At 36.8% G+C, this 24,336-nt stretch overlaps 1 protein-coding gene across 9 annotated transcripts in view; it reads left to right on the plus strand.

Annotated features, from left to right (window-relative positions):
* Window positions 1-24,336, plus strand: part of GRIK1 (glutamate ionotropic receptor kainate type subunit 1) — a 431,016-nt gene that overhangs the window by 397,981 nt on the left and 8,699 nt on the right. For 6 of the 9 annotated variants that reach the window (XM_062175682.1, XM_062175699.1, XM_062175691.1 and 3 more), the window contains 2 exons: window positions 8,882-9,107; window positions 15,940-16,190. In XM_062175682.1, the coding sequence (XP_062031666.1) occupies window positions 8,882-9,107; window positions 15,940-16,190 (477 nt within the window). Of the gene's footprint in view, window positions 1-8,881; window positions 9,108-15,939; window positions 16,191-17,518; window positions 17,669-24,336 lie in introns of those variants that run through there. The other 3 variants (XM_062175708.1, XM_062175728.1, XM_062175734.1) reach the window with 1 other exon arrangement.

Consider the following 24,336-nt stretch of genomic DNA (forward strand, 5'->3'; position numbering starts at 1 on the left):
TGCAAAGAAAAATCTAGAGGGATTGTCAGAATCCAAGATCTCAAAGGCATTCAGAGACCTAGCCAGACATAAACACTATTCCTTGGAAACCCTTCCTAGACACACTTATTACATTTGCAGAAGAACCACTTCCCAGTTGGAAATTAAGCTGATGAACAGAGTGAGGAAGTTTAATTCAATTCAGCTCAATTTGTATTTCTTCTAAGTTACCCAGTATGGCCAGCTATGGGATTGGTGCTGTAAGAGATAAGAGGGGAAAACAGAAAATCTTTGTCCAAGGCTTGAAGATCTGAATAGCAATAGAGAGACAAGATTCCTGTGTACCTGTTAAATATATATAGTGCAACATATGGTTAAGTATCAGGAACTGGATAGACAAGAAGTGGTGTGGACTTCAGAAAAATTCCTCGTGAGCCAATGTGGCTACAAAATCCTCATGTGAGAGGTACTTCTCAAAAGAAACTTGCCTTGTGACAGATCACTGTCCTCCCAGACGCAAGCCAGGGGATTACACAGATTAGATAGTGATTCAGTCTAAAATGACTTGGATAAAATAGGTTTAAAAAATCATAACAGCCTTGTCACTTCTGGCTTTCATGGTCTAGGGACTTTGAACCCTCTGTGGGAATAAGGGACTCTCTAACATTTATAATATCCTTCCAGGGAGTGGATAGGTTGCTGTCATTAGCCTAAAAGACATGCTAAGGAAGTTACTGAGCACTTAACAGGAGAACTGAAGTGATAAGTTACTGTGGCAAGACAGAATTCAGACAGATAATCATTTTGGGAAGCATAAGATGCAAGAAATTTCTCTTCACATGGAGGTACTCTCCATTCAAGTGCTATTAGCTTGGGTTTGAAAGATCCAGCTAATTTTACCATCAGTGTCAGAAATGTTAGGTCTCTGTGGGTTAAAAATGTGTTTGTTAGAGAAGAAATCCATGAGGTCAATTTAAGTTAACCTTTTTCAAAGCCTGCTGTATTGTCTATAATGGACCTATCTTTAACTCTAGACAGGAGAAAAACATAAAAAATATTTTAGCAAAGGTGTTTAAATCCCACTGAGGGAATTTTCTAAAGGGAGCCCATGAATTTTTAAAACCTTGGAGAATCTGCAAATGTCATAACTTTCCATCAGTTCAAGATAAATGCATAATCAACAGCAATGATCATATTTTATACATTTGAAAGGCAGAGAGCTCTTACTGTACCATAAATTCTTTCTTCAGAGTTTTCTAAATTAAATAATTTTTTAAAGTAGTATAAGAATTTATTATTTTTTTTATTTGACAGGTAGAGATATAGACAGTGAGAGAGAGAGACAGAGAGAGAAAGGTCTTCCTTCCACTGGTTCACTTCCCAAATGGCTGCTACGGCCAGCGCTGCACTGATCCGAAGCCAGGAGCCAGGTGCTTCTTCCTGGTCTCCCATGCAGGTGCAGGAGCCCAAGCACTTGGGCCATCCTCCACTGCCCTCCTGGGCCACAGTATAGAGCTGGACTGGAAGAGGAGCAACCGGGACTAGAACCCAGTGCCCATATGGGATGCCAGCGCAGCAGGCAGAGGATTAAAGTGAGCCATGGTGCCTGCCCGAGAATTTATTATTTGATGAAATAATATATTTAAACATGTATTAAAGGGAATGGTGTTTTTTTAAGATTTATTTATTTATTTGAAAGTTAGAGTTATATGCAGAGAGAAGGAGAGGCATTGAGAGAGCAAGAGCGAGAGTGAAAGAGAGAGAGGTCTTCCACCCTCTGGTTCACTTCCCAATTGGCTGCAAAGGCTAGAGCTGCACCCATCTGAAGCCATCTGAAGCCAGGAGCCAGGAGTCTCTTCCAGGTCTCTCATAGAGGTGCCATTCTCTATTGCTTTTCCAGGCCATAGCAGAGAGCTGGATGGGAAGTGGAGCAGCCAGGACTTGAACCCACACCCATATGGGATGCTGGCCCTGCGGGCAGCTGCTTTACCCACTACACCACAGCGCCAGCCCCGAATGGTGGTTTTTAAGGCAACTATTTGGCTCTGACACATCTCTTTTCACAAATTTGTATTTCTACACAGCTGATTATTATGTTTTTGGTTGTTTTTTAGGGTTTTCTCAGGTTAGGATTTATAGAAAGTAAAACTAAACTGGACTTTTTTTAAAAAAGTAATTGTTTTTAATATTTTATTTGTTCATATATATATATATTTAGCACATTTATAAGATCACTTTTGATAAAGTAACAAAGATCAAGCATCAATAATTATTCCCAATGTGTATGGATGTGTGTGGAGTTATAGATATATGTAAAACTAAACATAGGTTTATATATAAAATCTCAGACATATTGCTGTGAAGGAGAATTGTACAGTTACTGATTCTTCTGAATAATGGGATATATATCTTTACTGTAGAAGCCCTAAAACCTAGTTAAAGAAATAATGTGACAAATATATTTATCTCAATAAAAATGAAACACCAGAAGAATATTTCTTTAAAATGGAGGTTCTATCAATCTTAAGACCGTACTACATTCCAGAGCCTATAAATACTTTACATTTTGTAGCAGGAATATAATGGAACTCAGTAAAAGGAAAACTATTATTAAAGGAGAGGAAAAAAATACAAGCAATATTCACATTTTCCTCTAGATTCTGTTTCACTTCCTAAAACACTGTTTAAATTTTTGTCTAAAGCTTAAGAAGTCGTGTAAATAACTTTCCATGCATTGTGTGATTAATGCAGGAGTTTCAACTGCTCTAGCTATAATATAAAGATACTAGAGCTGCTACTTCAATTATGTCATTAGAAAATTTAATTCTGTTGAAGCATTAATCAAGCCAAGAGTTTGATGTTCTCTATATTGAAACATACAGCAGACTCACTGCTGGTTAAGAACACACATCTTGGAACCAGTTTGCTGAATCAAACCCTGGTTTCATCACTGCCTCAAATGCTATCCTATTTTCTCACCTGTAAAAGAAACAATCATGGGAATTTTTTTTTTTTGACAGGCAGAGTGGACAGTGAGAGAGAGACAGAGAGAAAGGTCTTCCTTTGCCCTTGGTTCACCCTCCAATGGCCGCCGCTGCCAGCGTGCTGCGGCCTGCGCACCGCGCTGATCCAAAGCCAGGAGCCAGGTGCTTCTCCTGGTCTCCCATGGGGTGCAGGGCCCAAGCACTTGGGCCATCCTCCACTGCACTCCCAGGCCACAGCAGAGAGCTGGTCTGGAAGAGGGGCAACCGGGACAGAATCCGGCACCCCAACTGGGACTAGAACCTGGTGTGCCGGCGCCGCAAGGCAGAGGATTAGCCTGTTGAGCCATGGCGCCGGCCAATCATGGGACTTTGTGATCATTGTTGAGATTAAATGAATTGCTACATGCAAAGTGTATAGAATATTGTTTAGTAAAGGGTAAGCACTGCATTTTCTGGCCATTATTCATTATTATTTTCAATAAGTCATTTTCAACTAGCTATAGATGTATTGTAAATTCCCCGGTGAGTGTTTAACTTGCATGTGCTATAGAGCAAAAATAAATAAATAATGACATTCAATGTTAATATAGTTAACACTCTGATATAACAGAATACAAATTAAAATTGTTTATTCTTTGCCAACAATGTTTAATCAGCATCAGAATAATCTCATAATCAGGTTTAAACAGACAAAATGAATTTATCTAAACTTGATGCCTTTAGAGATTAAATTCTAAAATCCTGGATGATTGCAGATTTGATAAATGGAGTTTTCAAATTTGCCAACTTTTGCTAAGAAGCTCAGAGAACGTTACAGATACTCTAACTTTTGACATATGCAGTGAAATGTGAGGCAATCACTGTTTCTGTTCTTTGAAGTATACTGTATATTATTTACAGTGTTTTTTTTCTTTTTTTTAAACTTTTATTTAATGAATATACATTTCCAAAGTATAGCTTATGGATTACAATGGCCTTCCCCCCCATAACTTCCCTCCTACCGCAACCCTCCCCTTTCCCACTCCCTCTCCCCTTCCATTCACATCAAGATTTATTTTCAATTCTCTTTATATACAGAAGATCAGTTTAGTATATATTAAGTAAAGATTTCAACAGTTTGCCCTCACATAGCAACACCAAGTGAAAAATACTGTTGGAGTACTAGTTATAGCATTAGATCACAATGTACAGCACATTAAGGACAGAGATCCTACATGATATTTTTTTTAAAAGTTGAATAATTTTCTATGTAATTTCCAATTTAACACCAGGGTTTTTTTTTTTTTTCATTTCCAATTATCTTTATATACAGAAGATCGATTCAGTATATAATTAGTAAAGATTTCATCAGTTTGCACCCACACAGAAACACAAGGTGTAAAAATACTGTTTCAGTACTAGTTATAGCATTACTTCACATTGGACAACACATTAAGGACAGATGCCACATGAGACGTAAGTACACAGTGACTCCTGTTGTTGATTTAACAATTTGACACTCATGTTCATGGCGTCAGTAATCTCCCTAGGCTCTAGTCATGAGTTGCCAAGGCTATGGAAGCCTTTAGGGTTCGCTGACTTTGATCTTATTCCAACAGGGTCATAGTCAAAGTGGAAGTTCTCTCCTCCCTTCAGAGAAAGATACCTCCTTCTTTGATGGCCCTGTTCTCACTCACAGAGATCTTTCATTTAGGTCTTCTTCTTGGCTTTCCATGCCTACAATACTCTCATGGGCTCTTCAGCCAGATCCAAATGCCTTAAGGGCTGATTCTGAGGCCAGAGTGTTATTTAGGACATCTGCCATTCTATGAGTCTGCTGTGTCTCCCACTTCCCATGTTGGATCCTTCTCTCCCTTTTTGGTTCTATCAGTTAGTATTAGCAGACACTAGTCTTGTTTGTGTGATCCCTTTGAGTGATTTAACAGGATCACTGAGACTATCGAGGATTCAGAAATGCAAAATCACCCAGACTGTCATTCAAACAATCTTTCTGGTCTTAATTTTTATGATGATTTTCTGGAAGTATAGAATCAAATTTTTCAAGAATTATTAAGATGTATGTCTTCAAGATGAAAAAAATGACAAAAAGAGTAATTCCAGTTTAGCTACTCACAAATTGCTAGCCTTTGATCTAACAGAAAATAAATATTACTGAGCATGGCATGATTGTGGACTGAGCTCAGGAGTAAGGAGAAACAACTTTGCATTTTCCACTGGCTTTTCACTAGCCCTGTGATCTTCTGGGTATTCTTAGTGTTCCCAACCTTAAGACCTGCATAAGAATTAGAAGGGTTTGGTCTACAGTGTAGAATCTGGGGTTTGAAGAAACATTGAGTAAAACTCTCTGAAGCATCAAGTTCTTGTAGTTTCCCAGTGGTAAAAAAATGTACTATATCCTAAGGTGCTTGAATTATCTACGGATGTTTCTGGCTATTTAAAAAATAGTTGTTTCTAAGCCACATCTTCTGTCTTCCTGTGAACTCTAAGCTCCCCAGCATTTTAGTTCCTATAATTCTAACCATGGAATATGATGAATTCCACGACTGCAAACTTTTAAATGACAGGCATCTTTACATGAAAGCAGAAGGGTGCTCTTCTGATTCCATTATGTTTGCCATTATTAGGCTGTAGCAAAAATTGCAAGGGATCAAAGGAATTGATCAGAGTTCCTCTACCCTTAACTTCACCAACTCCCTACTGAGTAACAGTTTTCCTACAGAGATAATGGCCTGCCCTTCTTGCTAATATTCTACTCGGAGAAGGAAGAAGTGATGTTGCATTTGAAACCATGAAATCCGCTGCCTGGAACAGCGCTCCTCAGAGTGAGGAGCAGGCTGGCTCTGGGGATGCTCTTACCAGGCAATGCAAAGGTCACAATAAAGCTGTGTGGAGGAATTTAAAGATGACACAGCTAATGAATACTCTGGTGGTCCATGTGCATGATCTCTCTTCTCCTTGAGTTTAGACCACTTTGAATCCAGTTGGTACCGCATGGTGAGTCACATGAGATATGAGCCACAAGCCAGTCTTGTGCCATACTCATAGCTACGTCTTCCAAGAATTGAAAATATCAATTCCTTTGTCACAGATAACTTGAGACCACAAGTGATAGGGACTTGATAACAACTCAGTACACTTCATATCCCTTCTATGTCCTTCAGTTCCTTTGATGCCTGGAAGGATTCCCCACACATTATCTATTTACTACTGATGAACTGACTATATAGCTTTGTCCATTATGTCCATAGATCAAAACTACATATTTTTTTATTAAACTTTTATTTAATGAATATAAATTTCCAAAGTATAGCAAAACTACATATTTTTAAATGATGAGGGGTCTTCAAAAAGTTCATGGAGTAAATATTATGGAAAAATCCATGAATTTGAAAATGCTTTTTCATCAAAATAAATATATTTTTTCATTTCACTTCACATAACCTTCTTGAAGGACCCTTGTACTTATCACATTCATTTCAATGAAAGGTAAATGTGGTGAAAAACATAATTCATAGAATTTTTTATGTGGAGACTACCCCCTATTTTTTATTGAGTCCAACCAGCAAACTGTCTCAGGGAATAATATAACTCCACGAATATAAGCTGTATTTTACATAAAGATAAAAAAATTGAATCATTCTTGAAAAAATTTGGCAATTTAGATATCCACCTCCACCAAATTAGTAAGGCATGGTGCAAAGACAATTTCTTTTTTTTCTTTCTTTTTTTGGACAGGCAGAGTTAGACAGTGAGAGAGAGAGAGAGAGACAGAGAGAAAGGTCTTCCTTCCATTGGTTCACTCCCCAAATGGCCACTATAGCCAGCACGCTGCACGGATCCGAAGCCAGGAGCCAAGTGCTTCCTCCTGGTCTCCCATGTGAGTTCAGGGCCCAAGCACTTGGGCCATCCTCCACTGCCTTTCCGGGCCACAGCAGAGAGCTGGACTGGAAGAGGAGCAACTAGGACAGAACCCTCACCCTAACCGGGACTAGAACCCAGGGTACCCGCGCCGCAGGCGGAGGATTAGCCTAGTGAGCCGCAGTGCAGTGCAAAGACAATTAAACTAGACATTAGGGGTCCAAGTTCCAAGGTGAGCTCTGGTATTAACTTCCTTTGTGACTCTTTGAAGTCTCCAAACTGTCTGTACCAAAATGTCCTCCTCTGTGAAAGCAGCAGTTTGAATGAGCCGATCTCTACAGTCCCTGACAACTTTAAAATTTCATACTTCAAAGAAAATTATTTTCCCTTAAGGTAGCTTCCTGATGGAGAAATAATTTTTCCCGTTGTGCATTTACAGCCAAAAGGCAGGCTGACCTCCCTGCACCTGTATGGATAGCTCTTTATGATGAATTTAGCATGATCAAACTGCAAGGCTGAAATCACACATTAAATGAGGCATTGATTCTGACTTGCCCCCACCCACAAATATACATTTGTTATGGAGACATGAGTTCCCATTTGCAGTTGTCTCTAGGGTTGAGAACTAACTCCCAGGATCCTACTCACAACACAATAGGTTCCCTAAAAAGCCAATATTTTAAGGTACTGTTTATTGAATTGTTATTTGTCTCACAAGACCTTTCTCAGGGGCATTTTCAAATGCCTAACAATCCAAAATAAAGCCATCTGTCCTTCTGTAACTCATAAAGCCCACACTTAAGGTCCAGGTCTTAAATAGAGCTAGGAATTGAGTGAGTCCCCAGGAACACTTGAGCATGAGTTATCATGCTATGAGTTGATTCTACAGGTATTCCAATTACTGCTTATGGCACAAAATCGTGTTTTAAGCTTCTCTGCACTCCTGAGATGATGTATTCTGTGCCTGCCAAGAAATCTCTCTAATATGTGTGAAAACTATATAAACGTGTGAGAACTGGAATGGCTAGAAAATATCAGTAACTCCCACTATATCATTCATCTTTTAAATGGACAGGGGCAAGGGTTACTGATGCAAAGGAAGAAAAATTCAGGAGAAAAAAGGGACAGTATGAAAATTACAAACTACAGTGCAATAGGTTTAATCAAATATATCTATTCAAAGGAATGGAAAATTCATCTCTAAGCAATACAAAAATGGTACTTTTAAAAAGAAAGTAAGATACTGAGGTATTGGTGTGTATGTATCAATGCTTGTGCTATATCTCATATATAGTTTAATATTAAATCTATCAAAGAGCTGAAGAATAAAGTAAATGACAAAATCAGAACATTTTCAAATGGAATGAAATATGCATGTCTTAATTACCTAAAATATAATTGCAATGAAAAATTGTGTACATTAGAGGTATATAAATACAGTATGAAGAGTTTTCTGATCTGAATATTCATTTGAAAAAAGCATTTACATTCTGCTCTTTCTGGAAAAGATAGAAGTAAATGACAGTTCCTTCACAAATAAAACAGAGAAAGCAAACAATTTATCCCAGGACTGTCCCAGCAAAGGAATGTTGAACAGGCATTGAAATTTACATACCTGAAAACAGTAGAACAAAGCCTGCTGAAGTTGAGCAGTTGCAGGTAAATGAAGTAAATGAGTGAAATCCGTTAGGGAGCAAACAACCTTATGGCCCATGGACCATATTCTGAAGTGGCCTCATTTCATGAAACAAGTGCTGTTATTGGTACCAATATTGTTTTCCCTAACTTGAAAGCAAGAGCAGGACTTGAGCCAATGTCTTACACCAATCAGTCAAAATTCTCTTTTTCTCCATAGCCGCCTTAATGCCTCCAAGTTCTGTAGTGAACTGGGCTGTTTATCAGACACCAAATGGAAGTCCAAAGAGCATTCATCTTGGTTCCTTTAATGCTAAGAAAGGATATTCTTTATATTACTGGAACCACTGGGTTTTTGAGTAGCTCTAGGCCATATTTTTTTTTCAGCACTCTTCTGCTGGTGGGTGTGCTTTCTTTCCCTGCAGAAATCAAAAATATCCACTTATGAGAAGATGTGGGCATTTATGAGCAGCCGACAGCAGACAGCCCTGGTCAAAAACAGTGATGAGGGCATACAGAGAGTGCTCACCACGGACTATGCTTTGCTGATGGAGTCCACTAGCATCGAGTATGTTACACAGAGAAACTGCAACCTCACTCAGATCGGGGGCCTCATTGACTCCAAAGGTTACGGAGTAGGAACACCTATCGGTAAGAAGGTCAAGGCATTAGCCAAGACTGAGATGTATATTGCAACTGTGGAAGAGAATGGGCTGAAATTTCTCTATTGGACAATCTGAGAAGATACCCAATGCCTTATGTGGACCTGTAAGTAAATGGAATGCCCATATAGATCAGAGGCATGATCTAAATTAAATATTCCTAGATATTTAGCCCAATAAATTTTCAACCTGTGTTTCCTACAAGTTATTCTGCCATATAACTATTTAAGAAAACATATATTTCTATTATTTTATACCAAACAAGTATCTTAAAGAGAATATCTCCCTAATTAATCAGTTTCACACTATTTTCTTCAATCTTGATATGCAAGCTATCTTCAAAAAGATCTCAAAAAACGTGTTGTTAAAAGCTATACATGGATCTTATTTTTAAAATTCATTTATTTGGAGGACAGGGAGAGAGGAACAGACACACACACACACACACAGAGGGAGAGAGGGAGAGAGAGAGAATCTTCTGTTTGGTGTTTACTTTCCAAATGCCCATGATTGCTGGAGCTGAAGCCAAAAGCCCAGAACTCAATTCATGTATCCAACATGGGTGAAAGAGACTCAAGTACTAACTTTCCAGGGTGCATATTAGCAGGAACGTGGAATTGAGCTGGGATTCAAACCCAGGCACCCTGATATGATATACAGGCACTCCAAACAGCATCTTAACCAACGCACTAAATGTCCAACCTGTATTTCTTTTTCCTTGCACCAAAACAAACATATCTTTTAATTCCATTTCCCATGAACTTTTTGAAGTACCCTCATAGGTTTCTATGAAATTATATTAGAATATAAGGAAATTAATTCTGTATGTACCTGACAAAAGTTAGAGGGCTAATGTTTCATGTCAACCGATGAAAAAGGATGGTTATAGCTGCCAAAAGATAAAGGACGAAAATTAAATTATAAATTGCTCAGGCAAGCTGCTAGATTCAATCAATGCTAACTTACAACCTAAAACCTTGAAATATTTCTATTATTGCTTCTGTAGTACTGTTCTCTCTAAAGATATTATTGCCTTGTAGAACTACACAGCCATATAATGGTGTCTTTTTGCATGACAGTAATAAATATGAGTTGAATATTCTCCTATATTCAAGGGGAAATTACTAATTCTCTCTCCTTAGACAATTCCCTCGCTTCTGACTCCTTATCTATAGAAAAGTATAATGAAAAAAACATCTATGTGATGGCAACCTGCTCCTCTAAAGTGAGCTATTGATAATTTGTTTATCAGCTTTCCAAAGCAGGGGTCATCTAGACCACTGGGCATGATTGAATAAGCAGAAATAGTAGTCACAGGCCAACCAGATAATTAAGAGTCCAAGGTAGATTTGATTTGCTTGTTTGTGCTATTATTCTTTTTTGAAAGGGATTATCCAGTTTGATGCTCAAAATTAGGCAATCATTACAATGCTTACAAAGGTCAAGCAGATAACAACAGTGAATAAAACTTGTTTGTTCAAGGAGGCAGGAGGGAAGTGGTGCAGCCCCAGTGCAGTAGAGAGCTCACTGTTATGTAAGGAGGTAGCTACCTTCCAAGTCAGTCAATTGTAGCAATGTGACAGTTTGAACACAAAGTTGACAGATAATTCCAGTGTTCAAGTAAAATATGAATTTAGATTTTAGGTAATCTGTCCTCACATTTTAATTTGGTGATAAATTCAATTTTAAAAAGGCACCATGTCTCTTTTACTCAATTCATATCTAACTATATTAACTGTAAAAACACTAATTTAGTTCACCAGATAAAGGAAAACTCTCTTCAAATTTTAGCTTTAATTTACAACCAATTTGTTTCCCTGCTATCCACCTGGTATTAGCTTTTTTGTTATTATTATTCGCATCCTATATTCCCTCTAAATAAATCTTTTGTAAAATGATTAGTCTAGGGCATGCTTAAATACTTTCTTGTTCCTTTATATCTGGTAACTTTTCCTGGTGAAAGTACCAATACAGACAGTGAAGTGTCTATTTTTCTCCAACTGGTAATCTCTCCTATGGTTTAGTCAATGTGTTCTGCTGGAGATTCAGTGGGATAGGGATATTAGGCACTAAAGAAACATTGTGCCTCTTTTAGCTTTAAAAACAAGTCCTTTCTCTCCAACCAAACTTTTTTTTAAAACATTTATTTTTTTATTTGAAGAGCATAGCTACACAGAAAGAGAAGCAGAGGCATAGAGAGAGAGAGTTCTTCCATCCTCTGGTTCACTCCCCAGATATCCACAACGGCCAGAGCTGTGCCAATCTGAAGCCAGGAGCTTCTTCTGGGTCTCCCACTTGAGTGCAGGGGCCCAAGGACTTGAGCCATCTTCCACTGCTTTCCCAGGCCATAGCAGAGAGCTGGATAGGAAGCAGAGCAACTGGGACTCGAACCGGCGCCCATATGGTTTGTCAGCACTGCAGGCGCCAGCTTAACCCACTATGCCGCAGCTGCAGCACCCCCAACCAAACTTTACCTCTCCTAATAGCAGTGGGAGAAGTAAGGCAGATACTATTATTTTCTATCTCATCACTGCTGATTTTAAGTAAATGAGGCCACAAGTCAGACAAAAACACCGGGATAGATGCCTTTGCCTGAATCTTTGCAGAATCAAGACCACAGGCTTGATTGCAATTTATTTTGCATCTTCTTAGAGGATTAACTGTAGTTTCCTAGTAAGACCATTTTAATTAAATTATAAAATAAGGGTGCTGGTGCTATGGCATAATGAATTAAAACCCCAGGCTGTGGCACCAGCATCCCATGTGGGCACTGGTTCAAGTCCCAGCTGCTCCATTTCTGATATGGCTCCCTGCTAATGTACCTGGAAAAGCAGCAGAAAATGGCCCAAGGGCTTGTTCCCCTGCACCCACATGGGAGACTTAGAGGAAACTCCTGGCTTAAGAGAAGCTCAGCTCCGGCCATTTGTGGAGTGAACCAGCATATGGTAGACCTCTCTCTCCTTCTCTCTGTCTCTATCTCTCTCTGTAACTCTGTCTTTCAAATAAATAAATCTAAAAAAATTAAACTTAAAAATAAAAAAAATCTGCATCTTTATCATTCCATTCCATAACCCCACCCACCTCACCTTTCTCCTTTCTTTCTTTCTTTCTTTCTTTCTTTCTTTCTTTCCTTTTTTTTTTTTTTTTGATTATGTTTTATTTGAGAATCAGAAGCAGAAAAAGAAGCAAGACAGAGACACACACAAGAGTCCACATCACATCCTTTGGTTCACTCCCCAAATGGCCTCAATGGTCAGGGCTGGTCTGAAGACAAAACCAGGTTTGATTTCAAGGATGCAATTCAAGTCTCTCGTGCCAGTGACAGGGACCCAATTATTTGAGCCATCATTACTGACTCCTAGGATCTGCATTAGCAAGAAGCTGGAGTAAGGAGCCACAGCCAGGAAATGGACCCAGGCACCCTTATGTGGTACACACATGTCTTACTGAAATCTTAAGTGCTAGACTAAATCTATCCATCCACTGCCTTTCAATATTCCTCTTTGTTACAGAATTTTCTGTGCGGTAATAGTGATAGAAGTGTATCACTCCTCTTGAGAACATTTGCACTTTGACATATCATTGTTTAATTAGTATTCCTCCTACAGAATGGAATTTAACTCAAATTTAACTCACGGCGAGTAGCATGTGATTGGAGGATTGGTGATGGGGTGATTTGAATTTACCTCCTCAGTCTCATTTTGTCTACCTCATCCATAATAAGTTCAAAAGTTGAAAAACCTTCCTCCTTCCCTAGGTGAAAAGAAATGTACTCCAGGAATTTTTCACAGCAGTTATAAACCTGTCATGCTTTTAAAGCAAAAACAATGAAAGAATAATTGGAACAGATGGCAGATCTCAGAGAGTACATCCATTGAGACTACAGCTGTTGGATAAATTTGTGAGATTTTTTTTATGATGAATTGACTCTTTAAGACAGATCAGTTGCTATAAGAAAAGATCAGTAAGCTCTGTGTGTATTCATGTATATTTTTTCAAGTGACTTGTAATAAATCAATTCCAATGTCATGCAGTCCATTTAAGCAAGAACAACCATGATGGAAGTCAAAGTATATGCAGATATAAAAACATTCTTCACATACTTCGGGTCTTGCTCTGGCTAAGTCCCTTAGGCTCAGATTCTACCCCATGAATGAAGACTGACTCAGTCACAGGACACAACTGAAGACTTTGCTTCTTAGAGGCTCTCAGGACAGAAGCTCTGGAAATGTGTCTCCTGAGGGCTTTAAAATAAAACTTCAAGAAAATGAGAGCAGTTAAGGCTTAAACAGGTTAGTGGAGAGCTGGAAATTACCTCCCTTGGAGATCAACTTTAGACAGAGATTGGATCTCCATCTGTCTGAAATGTTTTAAGCATTGTGCAGCCTGAAGGCAGAAAGGAGGGCATTAGTCAACATGTATAGTGTGCCCACTGTGTACATTGCTGGGGTTACTGCTGCAACCACTGCCATAAGAGAATCGTTCTAACCCTCTTCAAAGTGTTTTCACATACATTAAAGCAAAGCACTCCAGCTTCACTTGATTGCTCACATGCTATGGATATGTTAAATGCTTGCTAATGTTGACATTAGCCATTATTCTGGGGCTATTTAAGCAAACAGTCAATATCTTTTATTTGACTTTCAAGACCCATTTTCTCAGGCCGGTCCCACAGCTCAATAGGCTAATCCTCCGCCTGTGGTGCAGGCACACTGGGTTCTAGTCCCAGTCGGGGCACCGGATCCTGTCCCGGTTGCCCCTCTTCCTGGCCAACTCTCTGCTGTGGCCCAGGAGTGCAGTGGAGGATGGCCCAAGTGCTTGGGCCCTGCACCCACGTGGGAGACCAGGAAGAAGCACCTGGCTCCTGGCTTCGAATTAGGAAGAAGCAACTGGCTCCTGGCTTCGGATTAGTGTGGCGGCCATTGAGGGGTGAACCAACGGTAAAGGAAGACTTTTCTCTCTGTCTCTCTCTCTCTCACTATCCACTCTGCCTGTCAAAAAAAAAAAAAAAAAGACTCATTTTCTCAGTCAAAATCCATGCTCTTAATTGATAACCTATAATCTCCCTCCAAAATATTTTGCTATTCTGTTAAATTTGATTTTGAGTGGTAAAGTCATAGGAAGAAAAAAAAAATCTGCTTCTGTGACTTAAACCATCCCATAGAAATTAAGTTGTATGTGGAGGAAGAAGGATGATATGGCAGCAATTTAGTTTCATCTATACTTTCAATTCCTAAACGTCTTCAATTCTAAAACAAGTGGACAGGATTACATGATTCCTAAGATTTCTTTTCTTAAATTTTTTCAAATTTTACTTTTTTAAAATCATTTTTGCCACATTCACTTCAAATGTAGACATATACATATGCATGTATACTAATTTCCCATGAGAATAGAGATATTAGTATCACAGAGCAAGGGATTCAGGACAATGAAGGAAGGGTGCATTGCCATTTCCTGGTGTGGTTCACTGAAGCAATATTTGTGGGTAAATACCAGAGGAGATGATAACCACACAATGTTTGTATTTTCTCTATATATTAACTTCCACAAATAAGACAAAAACATATAATATGTCTCTCTGGGTCTGGCTTATTTCACTTAGCATAATGATCTCCAGTTCCATCTATTTTGTTGTAAATGTCTGGGTTTCATTCATTTCTTTTTATGGCTTAGTAATATTCTTCTGGTCCTAACATGCATAATTTTTCAGTTTGCTTCTACCAAGAAAGACTTTAAAGTCTGCAGAGAAAACCAAGATGTATGACTTTCCTACTGAATATATATATAACTACTATAAATAATAACAAAAACTCTTAGCATCCAAAGAGAAACTAAATTAAAAAATACCTTGCTTTTTCACTTTCTTTGCATTGATTAGCATAAGGAATTCAGTATTGAGAATCTTTGTCTATAGATAGTTGCTGGTTCCTCCTATCTCTCACATAATTAAAAGTTCAGTGCCATTATTTAAAGTATAAATAATATCAGTAAGTTCCTTGCAAATTTTTCAAACCTAAATAAATTTTCTAGGACCTTTGAATTATTCAAAATCAACTCTTAAATATATTTTCATTGATGCATTAGTCAGAATGGACTGACAACTAAAACCAATGCCTACAAATCCTCAATGGCTTACACAGTAAATGTTTGTTTCATAATCCAATGTGGATTGAAAAAGAGGATCTACTTCATACAGTCATCCTGGAATTCAGTTTCCTTTAACTTTGTGGTTGCACCATCTCTAGAGACTGAAATCCTTTCCTTCTTGATGTACCATAGGCAAAAGGGAGAGTACAATAGAAGAGCACGCTAGGAAAATTTATGACACAGGACCAGAAATGTCATAGATCACTATCTCCCATTAGTTAACAATCAGTCACATGAGTACTGAAAGTGACACTGGGAAAAGTCTTGTTACTCCCCACAAAGACTACGAAATGGCATGGGTGGACATCTAGCCAGACTCAGTCATAGTATGAGACAACTAAGAGCCTAGAAAAAGTAGAATCTAAACACACAAAAAAATTTTGTTGACATGAGGGAAAAAGACTCATAAAGAAACTGGAAACATATTTAGCTTTTTCTTATTTAAAAGGAGCAAACAGTGTGGCCAGAGCTAACCTATCAGCTATTCCCTTTCCAATCATTTACAGTCTTCAAAATGTAGGACTTCAAAATGTAGGACTGAACCTGCCTGCCCTTTTACTAGGCCATTTCTGGGTAGGTAATTTCACATCAGCCACAAAGCCACTAAGACATGCTTTTCAACGTCTTCTTCAACCTTTTGGGGACCAACATCCAAACTATCTCACTTACAGGCTCTCCTTACCGGGATAAAATCACAATTGCTATTCTTCAACTACAAGAAGAAGGGAAGCTGCATATGATGAAAGAGAAATGGTGGCGAGGGAACGGCTGCCCTGAGGAAGACAACAAAGAAGCCAGTGCTCTGGGAGTGGAAAATATTGGGGGCATCTTCATTGTTCTGGCTGCCGGACTGGTCCTTTCTGTGTTTGTAGCCATTGGAGAGTTTATATACAAATCACGGAAGAACAACGATGTTGAACAGGTGAGTCACCTCTCTCTAGGCCTGGGTAGTTTTCAGTTTGCACTCTCTAAGTTTGGGGTTCTTAAGGATTTTTTTTTAATAACAGTCTATTGAATTAGATGCCCAGAAGAGCCATTTTTGAGTTAGAGCAAAGAGCTATTGAATCCCTGCCAGGTGCTGCTGGCACTGCAGCTCCGTTATTTATTAATGAGAAGAAGGAAGAGCCTTATACACTAAATCCAATTAGTACTATTTGGAGTGACAGTGCAGAAATACCAAACCCAGTTAATTTCTTTGAACAGTTATTTGCTCATAAGATGGAAACCCTTAGATAGAGCAAGGAAGCAATAAATCCAAAATTGGAAAATATATAAAAGATAGTTGAGCAGAATGTTACAGGTCCTAAAGTATATATTTTAAAACAGATGTGTTAAGGCAAAACTATTTATATAAGCATATAAATGTAGTATTTTGAAATTGAGCATTTCCTTTTTTCAAAATATTATTGGTAAAAGGATAATTTGCCCAAAAATTTTTACCAAAAATATGATAAATAATACAAAAGTGATAACAAAAATATACTTGAGGCTTTGTTTTTCAAACTTGTATTTAGAATTATAGGCTAGGACGATTTCAATAGTCAACCATTGTGCCTATTATTTTTATTTTTAAAATAACTCATAGTAGGAAGTTCACTTTTCTGAAAAGATGATTATAAAAAGAATTTTTTCATAAACAGATTAGGACAAGCCAAATACAATGCTCATGGTCATTGTAGAGCATTGGGGCATCCATTTAATTTTAAGAGACTGTTGGAATGTAATTACTACTAATACAGCCTATTCCATGCTAGGTTGTCACATCTTGAAATCCTTAATAATTTTTAACAAAGGGTCTCATTTTTTCATTTTGCATTGGGCCCTGCAAATTCTGTAGTTGATTCTGACTAATAATCTGATATTAGATGCACTTTCTTTAAGTGGAAGACTTCCCGACGCACCTAAAATCTGTAGGTGATTTATTATAACATGATTTCATCTGAAAATCTTGCCGAGAAGTAAGAAGCAATCATGAGAACAATGAGCACCTTTTTCCTAGATCTTGTTTTAGAAAACTGTCTTTAATTAAAAGGAAGAATGGGCTGATTTGCTTCATTTTAACTTTATATTTGCTCTTGAGGTATCTTGTTTTATGCAACTAATTTGAAAAATAAAAGCTTGTGTATATTATGCTTTAATGTGCTTTCCATAATTACCAGCTTCATTTGATTTAAATTTTCATTTAAACATTTATTCTTGCTTCTGATTTATTCATTTTCCTATATTTTTCTCATTTCTTTTGCATGCAAGGCTTTTTGTTTCTTTTATGGACTGCAATGTAAGCAAACCCATCCAACCAACTCCACCTCTGGAACCACTTTATCTACGGATTTAGAATGTGGCAAATTAATTCGAGAGGAGAGAGGGATTCGGACACAGTCCTCAGTTCATACTGTGTAATCAGTTAAAAAAAAAAAAAAAGGTTTGCCCATTAGAAATTGTTAACTGCTAATTACTGTTGTTGATATTCTTTGTCTCTACTAAGCACAGACAACCACAACTCCCTATCCCTCCAGGATAGCAAAACTCATATTCTCTAGACTTTGAATTCAAGGCACTAGAAATTGATATACACTGTTTGTTGAAGTAGGGGCATATTCAAGGTGCTCCTACATATGTGTACTTACAGAAATCTGCTCTGTCCTAAAGCGTCATCTTAGTTCCATCTTCATGCATTAAAAATGAGCAACTCCGTCCTCATGAAAAAGGAGATTCAGAGTTTCAACCGTGCAAAGCATGAAAACAAAATGCTAAATTCTGTGGACTTTCATCTTTGTGAATTTCTCTCCTTCCTCTTTCCTTCTCCCTTTCTCACAATTTCTGAAGATCCACTCATTTTCAAAGTACCCAAAGCCCTTATCTTTTCAGTAAGTACGTACCTAACTCCATAACAATGTTAATTTTTAATTCAATTGATTCCACTATTTAAAATGTATTCTTTACACAAAGACCCAAAGGTGTCTTAGATTTTAAAGATTCAAAAATCATGATCCAGAGAAAGAGAAACTAAACTTGAAATTTCTGGTTTCAATTCAGAAGGGCATTAGCAAAATTCAGCTTTACACTGGGACACACAGCACCATTAACAATGATTCCTGGGCAAAAATGCACTGATGTCCAGCTCTCAAACAACAGTTTCTTGTAGAGTTAAACAATCTTCTGTAGATTCTAAGATTCTAGATTCTAAAGAACAGTGATTTTTTTTAAGCGATGTGTTATTTCCCTGAAGATCCAAGCAAAGGTCTAAGCTATGAACTAATTCATAGCATCTCCTATTTACTTCACACTTGGCCTCACTCTGCACTGATGAACGTCTTTCCTTCCCACTCTCCCAGGGTAGAGTGATTGTTCTTGGAGCAATCTTTTCTGCACATTGCCACGTTCACCCTTGTTTCTCTGGACCCATCACCATTATTAATTCATTCCAAGTGTGTTGCAGAGAAGGGCAAGGAGGAGAAAATAGAGGAAAGAATTTCCATACGCATTAGTTACAGACCTCTGTGGATTTATTTCCCACCTGCATTCAAAGTGCTGTAAATAATCCCCACACTAACTCAACTTGGTGACACACAAAGCCAATTGCATACTTAATTTGTTGTGACAGAGAATGTCTGCTATTCCCTCTGGGCTTGTTTCTCCTTCACAGTGAGTAGGGGCATTGAAGATGTCTTTCATCTTCCCTCAATATGGGATCAGTTGGTTTTGTTCTCCTTAATGAAATTACCTTACAGTATACAGAGGATCCCTAAAGCACGTTCCTCAGGAGCAGAGACATGATGTCCGTGAGATTTGGGGGCATTGCTTTCTCTTTGCTTAGTTTTAAATGATCTTCAGTTTTTTCATCTTAAGTCTCTGCAATCCACCCCATATTTCTCCAGTAACACATGTTCAAGAAAGTCAACTATTGTCCTGATTCCTTCTTAGCCTTTTTATGTACTCTTATGAAGCTATCTGTAAATTGCACTAATATTCATTTACTGTTATTGAAGTAGAAAAACTTAGTGTTTGTCCCAGGTTAGAACTCCTACTTTCATAACCAATAGCATCAGTTGTTGAAATAATTACATTATTACATTAATCTTAGTTTCATATTTCATTGATTCAATATAGAAAAACTATGAACTACATAATTTTATTAGTCTCAGGAACACTTAATGTCCCAAAATACTACCAAATGTTAAAGTATTCCAGGGTGATTGATGATGTATAGACAATCAGCATTAACAGTGACTAACAAAAATTGCCTTTCTACAGATATCATCTTTTAAAAGTATAATTAGAAGATTCAGAGAAAAAATGACCCCTTGCAAAAATTAATATTTGTATACAACTTTTGACTTTATATCACTTAATTTTATAACTATATACTATTTTATGTCTTTCAAAATGTTTTTATGTATGTAGTTATATTTGATGCTTTCAACAATTTAATTGAAGTTCACTATGAGAGAAATAGATATCAGTAAGATAGAATCACAAACTTCAGACTCTGAGGAGAATTTTCTAAGTCAGCCAAACTTAAATTCAAGTTGTAGTAAGAACATTACTGAATTCCTCAGCGTTTGGTTTTCTCAGCATGTAGTACTAGAACATCATTTCTAGCATATAAAATTGTTTTTGAAGGAGTATTTTTTAAAATGGGTTCCATTGGCAAACATTTCTCAAGTAAGATTTTTATAGTTTAATAACTAATAGATCATCACAATAAACATTCCTTACTGCATGATATTTCCATGCATTTATTGCATTAAGGATTTCCAAAAAGACAGAATATAATTCAGTATTTCCCAAGCCTAATTGATCACAAAACCTTTTTTCCTAAAGCATCTTGATACTCCCAGGTTCTGCAGGACATCTTCGCAAGAACACTGGTATGATCATAAATATCTCATCTTGGGATAATGTATAAAACAGCTAGCACTGTGCCTGGCACATAATAGCTATTCAATAAACAATATTTACTATTTGGAGTAAAATTTTAATTTCTCTGACCTTCAATTTTTTCCTTTAAATTATGTGATACTATTGACTTTGCACATGTTCAATGAGACTTAAATGAAATAACATTATGACATTAAAAATGAAATCATTTATGAAAGTACTACTAATAAATATTGGTTCCTTCTAGAGAAAATAGTGTTGCTCTCTGGTTATGTGGGCAGTAAGTAGAATTTATCAAGTACCTGAAAATAGGACTTGGTTTAGAAAAAAAGTTTACTAATGTAGAAATTCAAACTCTGTCTCTAAGATCAAGTTCCTTTGCACAAGCAATAAAAATCAATGTCAAGGTCACTGTGCTGAAGAGAAGGACTCAAATTGGCAATAAATTAGGATCTATACTGGAGGTTCTGTATCTCATCTCTAGAAATTATGATTTAATTAGTTGGGCTAAGACAATAGCAGAGTTGTTTTTGGTTTGTTGTTGTTGTTTACATGTCCAGTTCATTCCAATGTACAGGAAGATCTGAGAATCAATAACCTGAAGCATAGATTTATGCTTATAATTGGAGCTCAACAAATCATTGCTCTTTATAAATTTATTAAGTCTAAAGGTAGAACCATTAATTCCAAGTAATTTACATAACACACATGTAGCATTCAATAATCAATGGACTTTTTCCTTGGAAAATTCAAGAAGAGACTGCATAGCCTTGAGAGAGAAATTTCATGAACCGATAATCTGCATGTTTAGTTGTGAAATATAGGATTAGCCCTACTCAAAATTATCAAGTGTATACTTATTGCTCTCTCTCTCTCTCTCTCTCTGCCCCTTGAGTAACCTCAGTTAGTTTCAGGTACCTATGTTCTTTATACTCTCCTTTTTGTTCTTTTATTCTACCACTGAAAAAACCCATTCTTGCTATCATGTAAATGACTAATAAAATGACAATGACCTCTCACCCTCTCACCCAGAAGTCATGATATTTCACAAGAAATTTAGGAAAAAAAAAAGTCTTGAACATGAAAGAATTTCAAATTCTATGTCCGCATCATTACTTCCCAGACATTGGTGTAAATCAGAATCACCTGAGGAAACTAAACTACAGTTTACTGATTCTACTTCCTGACCCACTTTCTCAGTCGCTACAGTCTAGTAATCTTCATTTTTGGTAGACACAGAAAATTAATGCTTACAACATGGCAATTTTCACAAAAATTAGCATGAATATGACGGTTTTATCCAAAACTATGTAATATACCTGAGCCTTTCTAAAATTACCTTCACCACAATGTTGTTTTTTTAAAAAATAGTTTTTCTGACATGAAAATTTTCTCAACAGTCCTAAATACAATTGCTTTACTTAAAAATAGTTGGAAAACATGAATTTTTACTTAAACTAGTTTGAATGTACAGTTTTACTTCAAATCAGCTGGTAAGCCTGAATTCTTATTAAACAGCAGGTCATCTGTGGATCATCCTTTGTAAAATATTGTTTAAGGTTAGCAAGAGAATAAAGAAGTATTAAAAGACTGAACAATGAATTACATGTTGTATAATTTGTTTCCTAATAAATCTGTCTTTAATATGATAGAGGAAGACATAAAGCTGTATATTTTTACTTTATTTCAAATTAAAACTGTACATTAATTACCTTAGAATTTCTCTACAAATTGTAATTACCTAAGGACTAAATGGTGGCTGGGAATCTTGCTGTTAGAAAATAAGCTTAGTCATATGATTATAAACCTATCACAGGAAAATCACTCCCAAAAACCTCACTGCAATTAACTGGCATTGTGTTATATTTTATATGAGCCACGTAAGGTAAAACAGCACCACAATAATCCCAATTAGTTTTCAAGCACATGAGCCTTATACTACAAGGTATGTTCCTAGGAAGCAATTTAAAAGTAGCCTGTACAGCCTTTAAAAGCAAAAGGAAAGCAAAGCACTTGTATTATTGTACTATTTTCTGCACATCTAACTGTGCCAAATGGCATTATTAATTAACTCTTACAGGAAATGAAAAATTTCTGCTTGATGCTGCAGTTTTAACTCGCCTTTAGGAACCATCTCATTATGTGCTTCACAGTTATGGAATTTTATGTCCAGATGCATAAGCATATTAAAATTATATTTGCTTTCAAAATTCTCCCCACAGAGATTGGTATCACAGAGAATGGGATTCTTGCTCAAATTTTTAAATGATTTCTGTTTGCAAACATGAGGGCATTCTTGGGACAGAAAGTTAACATCAAAAATGCATTGTGTGGTTTTGCACTATGGAGAATCTGAACTTTGTTGCTGTAGACACAAATACAGCTAATGAACCAAATTACACAACTTGTGTTCATGTCACAATGTGAATAGACACAAAAGTAGTGAGACCTGAAAGATGAAATGAAGTAACAAAACTCCTTACTAGCAATTAAAAAAATTAACTTGACCAGAATTGTCTTTCTGTTCAATTTTCAACTATATGGAGGATACTCAGACATAAAAGATTCAAATATTTAGATTTGTCAGCTTCACAAAAGAAAGCTACCCTAATCAGTCTGTACCAACCTTAAAAACTAAGAAACTACTGTCTGAAGATAATTTGCTCCAACTTGGCATATTTTCAGATGATTGAGGTATGTAGCTTCCCTTTTTCTGTAGTCTGATCAACTTATTTAGCAAGTCACATGCAGAAGTCTCTTTAGTCAAGTTATTTTTATAATTGTGCAAAGAGTATTTCCTTAACCTGGAAGTCCAAACATTCATTAATTATCAGAGATGTCAGGAAGCAACTTAAATCCATTTGGAATTCACTTTTCTAAACATTATCCTTACTGTACAAGTTGATGCTGTCTAATAAAGCACACAGACTCTAAAAGATGTGTGTGCCAACAGACAGGTGACACAGGAATTAGAAGCCAAGAATTTAAGTCTTCATACTGTTGCTAAAAGGCAAAGGCAGATTGAAAAAATCTCATTTTCTTCATTGGTGGAATCAGGAGGGTACATCTGAAGTTTTTTTTCAATCATGATATTTTTAAAAATCCAGTAGAATATAGAAAGGAAATAAAAATACAAAAGCAATGAAAATAAAAACTTTTGTTGATCGATCTTTTCTATGGTCATGTATCTCTGTCAAACAGATTAAATTCTTATTCCAATAAATAGAATTACTTTGCCCTGACAGCAGTTTAAGGTAGAACAACCTGCTCTGGACACAGAAAAAATGGCACAACAGCCATCATAGCCTCAAGGAGCAAGAGGGTGCCCTTCCAACGAGTTAGAAACAAATCATTGCAAACACCTTGAAAGTTACAAAAGTGGAGTAGTTTTTTGACTTTGCTGAAGTTAAAAAAGTGGTGTTTTTTGACTTTGTTGAGAGGATGATCCTACAGATTAGATTTTTTTAAAAAGTATGTACCTAGGAAGCTAGCCAAAGCTGTCCAACTGGTTATATATTCACAATTCAGGAAAGGCAGAGATAAATGGGGCTGGAGTAGAAAACAAAACTCCATTCTGTAAATGGAGCTTAAGTGGTTCTGCTTAACAGAGACAGGAAAAACAAAGGAAAAGAACAACATGCATTTATTTTCCACTATTTTTTTTTTAATCCTGACTTTCTCCCTATCATCAGGCATTGCATTTTTCTACAAACCACCTCCAGGCTAGAAGTGAGTTAACACTCAACTTTTGAATTATATGTTATATTTGCCAATTTTTCACACAGATAGAAATCTTGAAAACCATGGTTTCAATGGTAAGATCCAGATGTTGTATTGAGTCAGTTAGTTGTTTAATTAAAAAAATTTATCTATAATTATCAATAGCCAAAACCCAGAGTGTTAAACTTGGGCAAATACATATGATTTATTTCCTCACCTTCTTTTCCTACCCCAGACCAGATTTTTAATTACTATAGAAAAAAAGACAACTGGAGGTAAGTCATAAATGCTTAGATGCTACCTGAATCCTTAAAATAAGCCTAATGACCATCCCTGAGCCATTCCAAAGAAAGATAAAGGAAAATAGATGTCCTTGCTCCTCAGGATGTAGCCCATGAGGTGTCAAGACTTGGAGAGAAGTCTTACACCCAAGTGTCTACTGAATGACAAAATAAAAGTATCTATGC

The sequence above is a fragment of the Lepus europaeus genome, chromosome 2 (assembly GCF_033115175.1).
Source record: "Lepus europaeus isolate LE1 chromosome 2, mLepTim1.pri, whole genome shotgun sequence".
Lineage (NCBI taxonomy): Eukaryota > Metazoa > Chordata > Mammalia > Lagomorpha > Leporidae > Lepus > Lepus europaeus.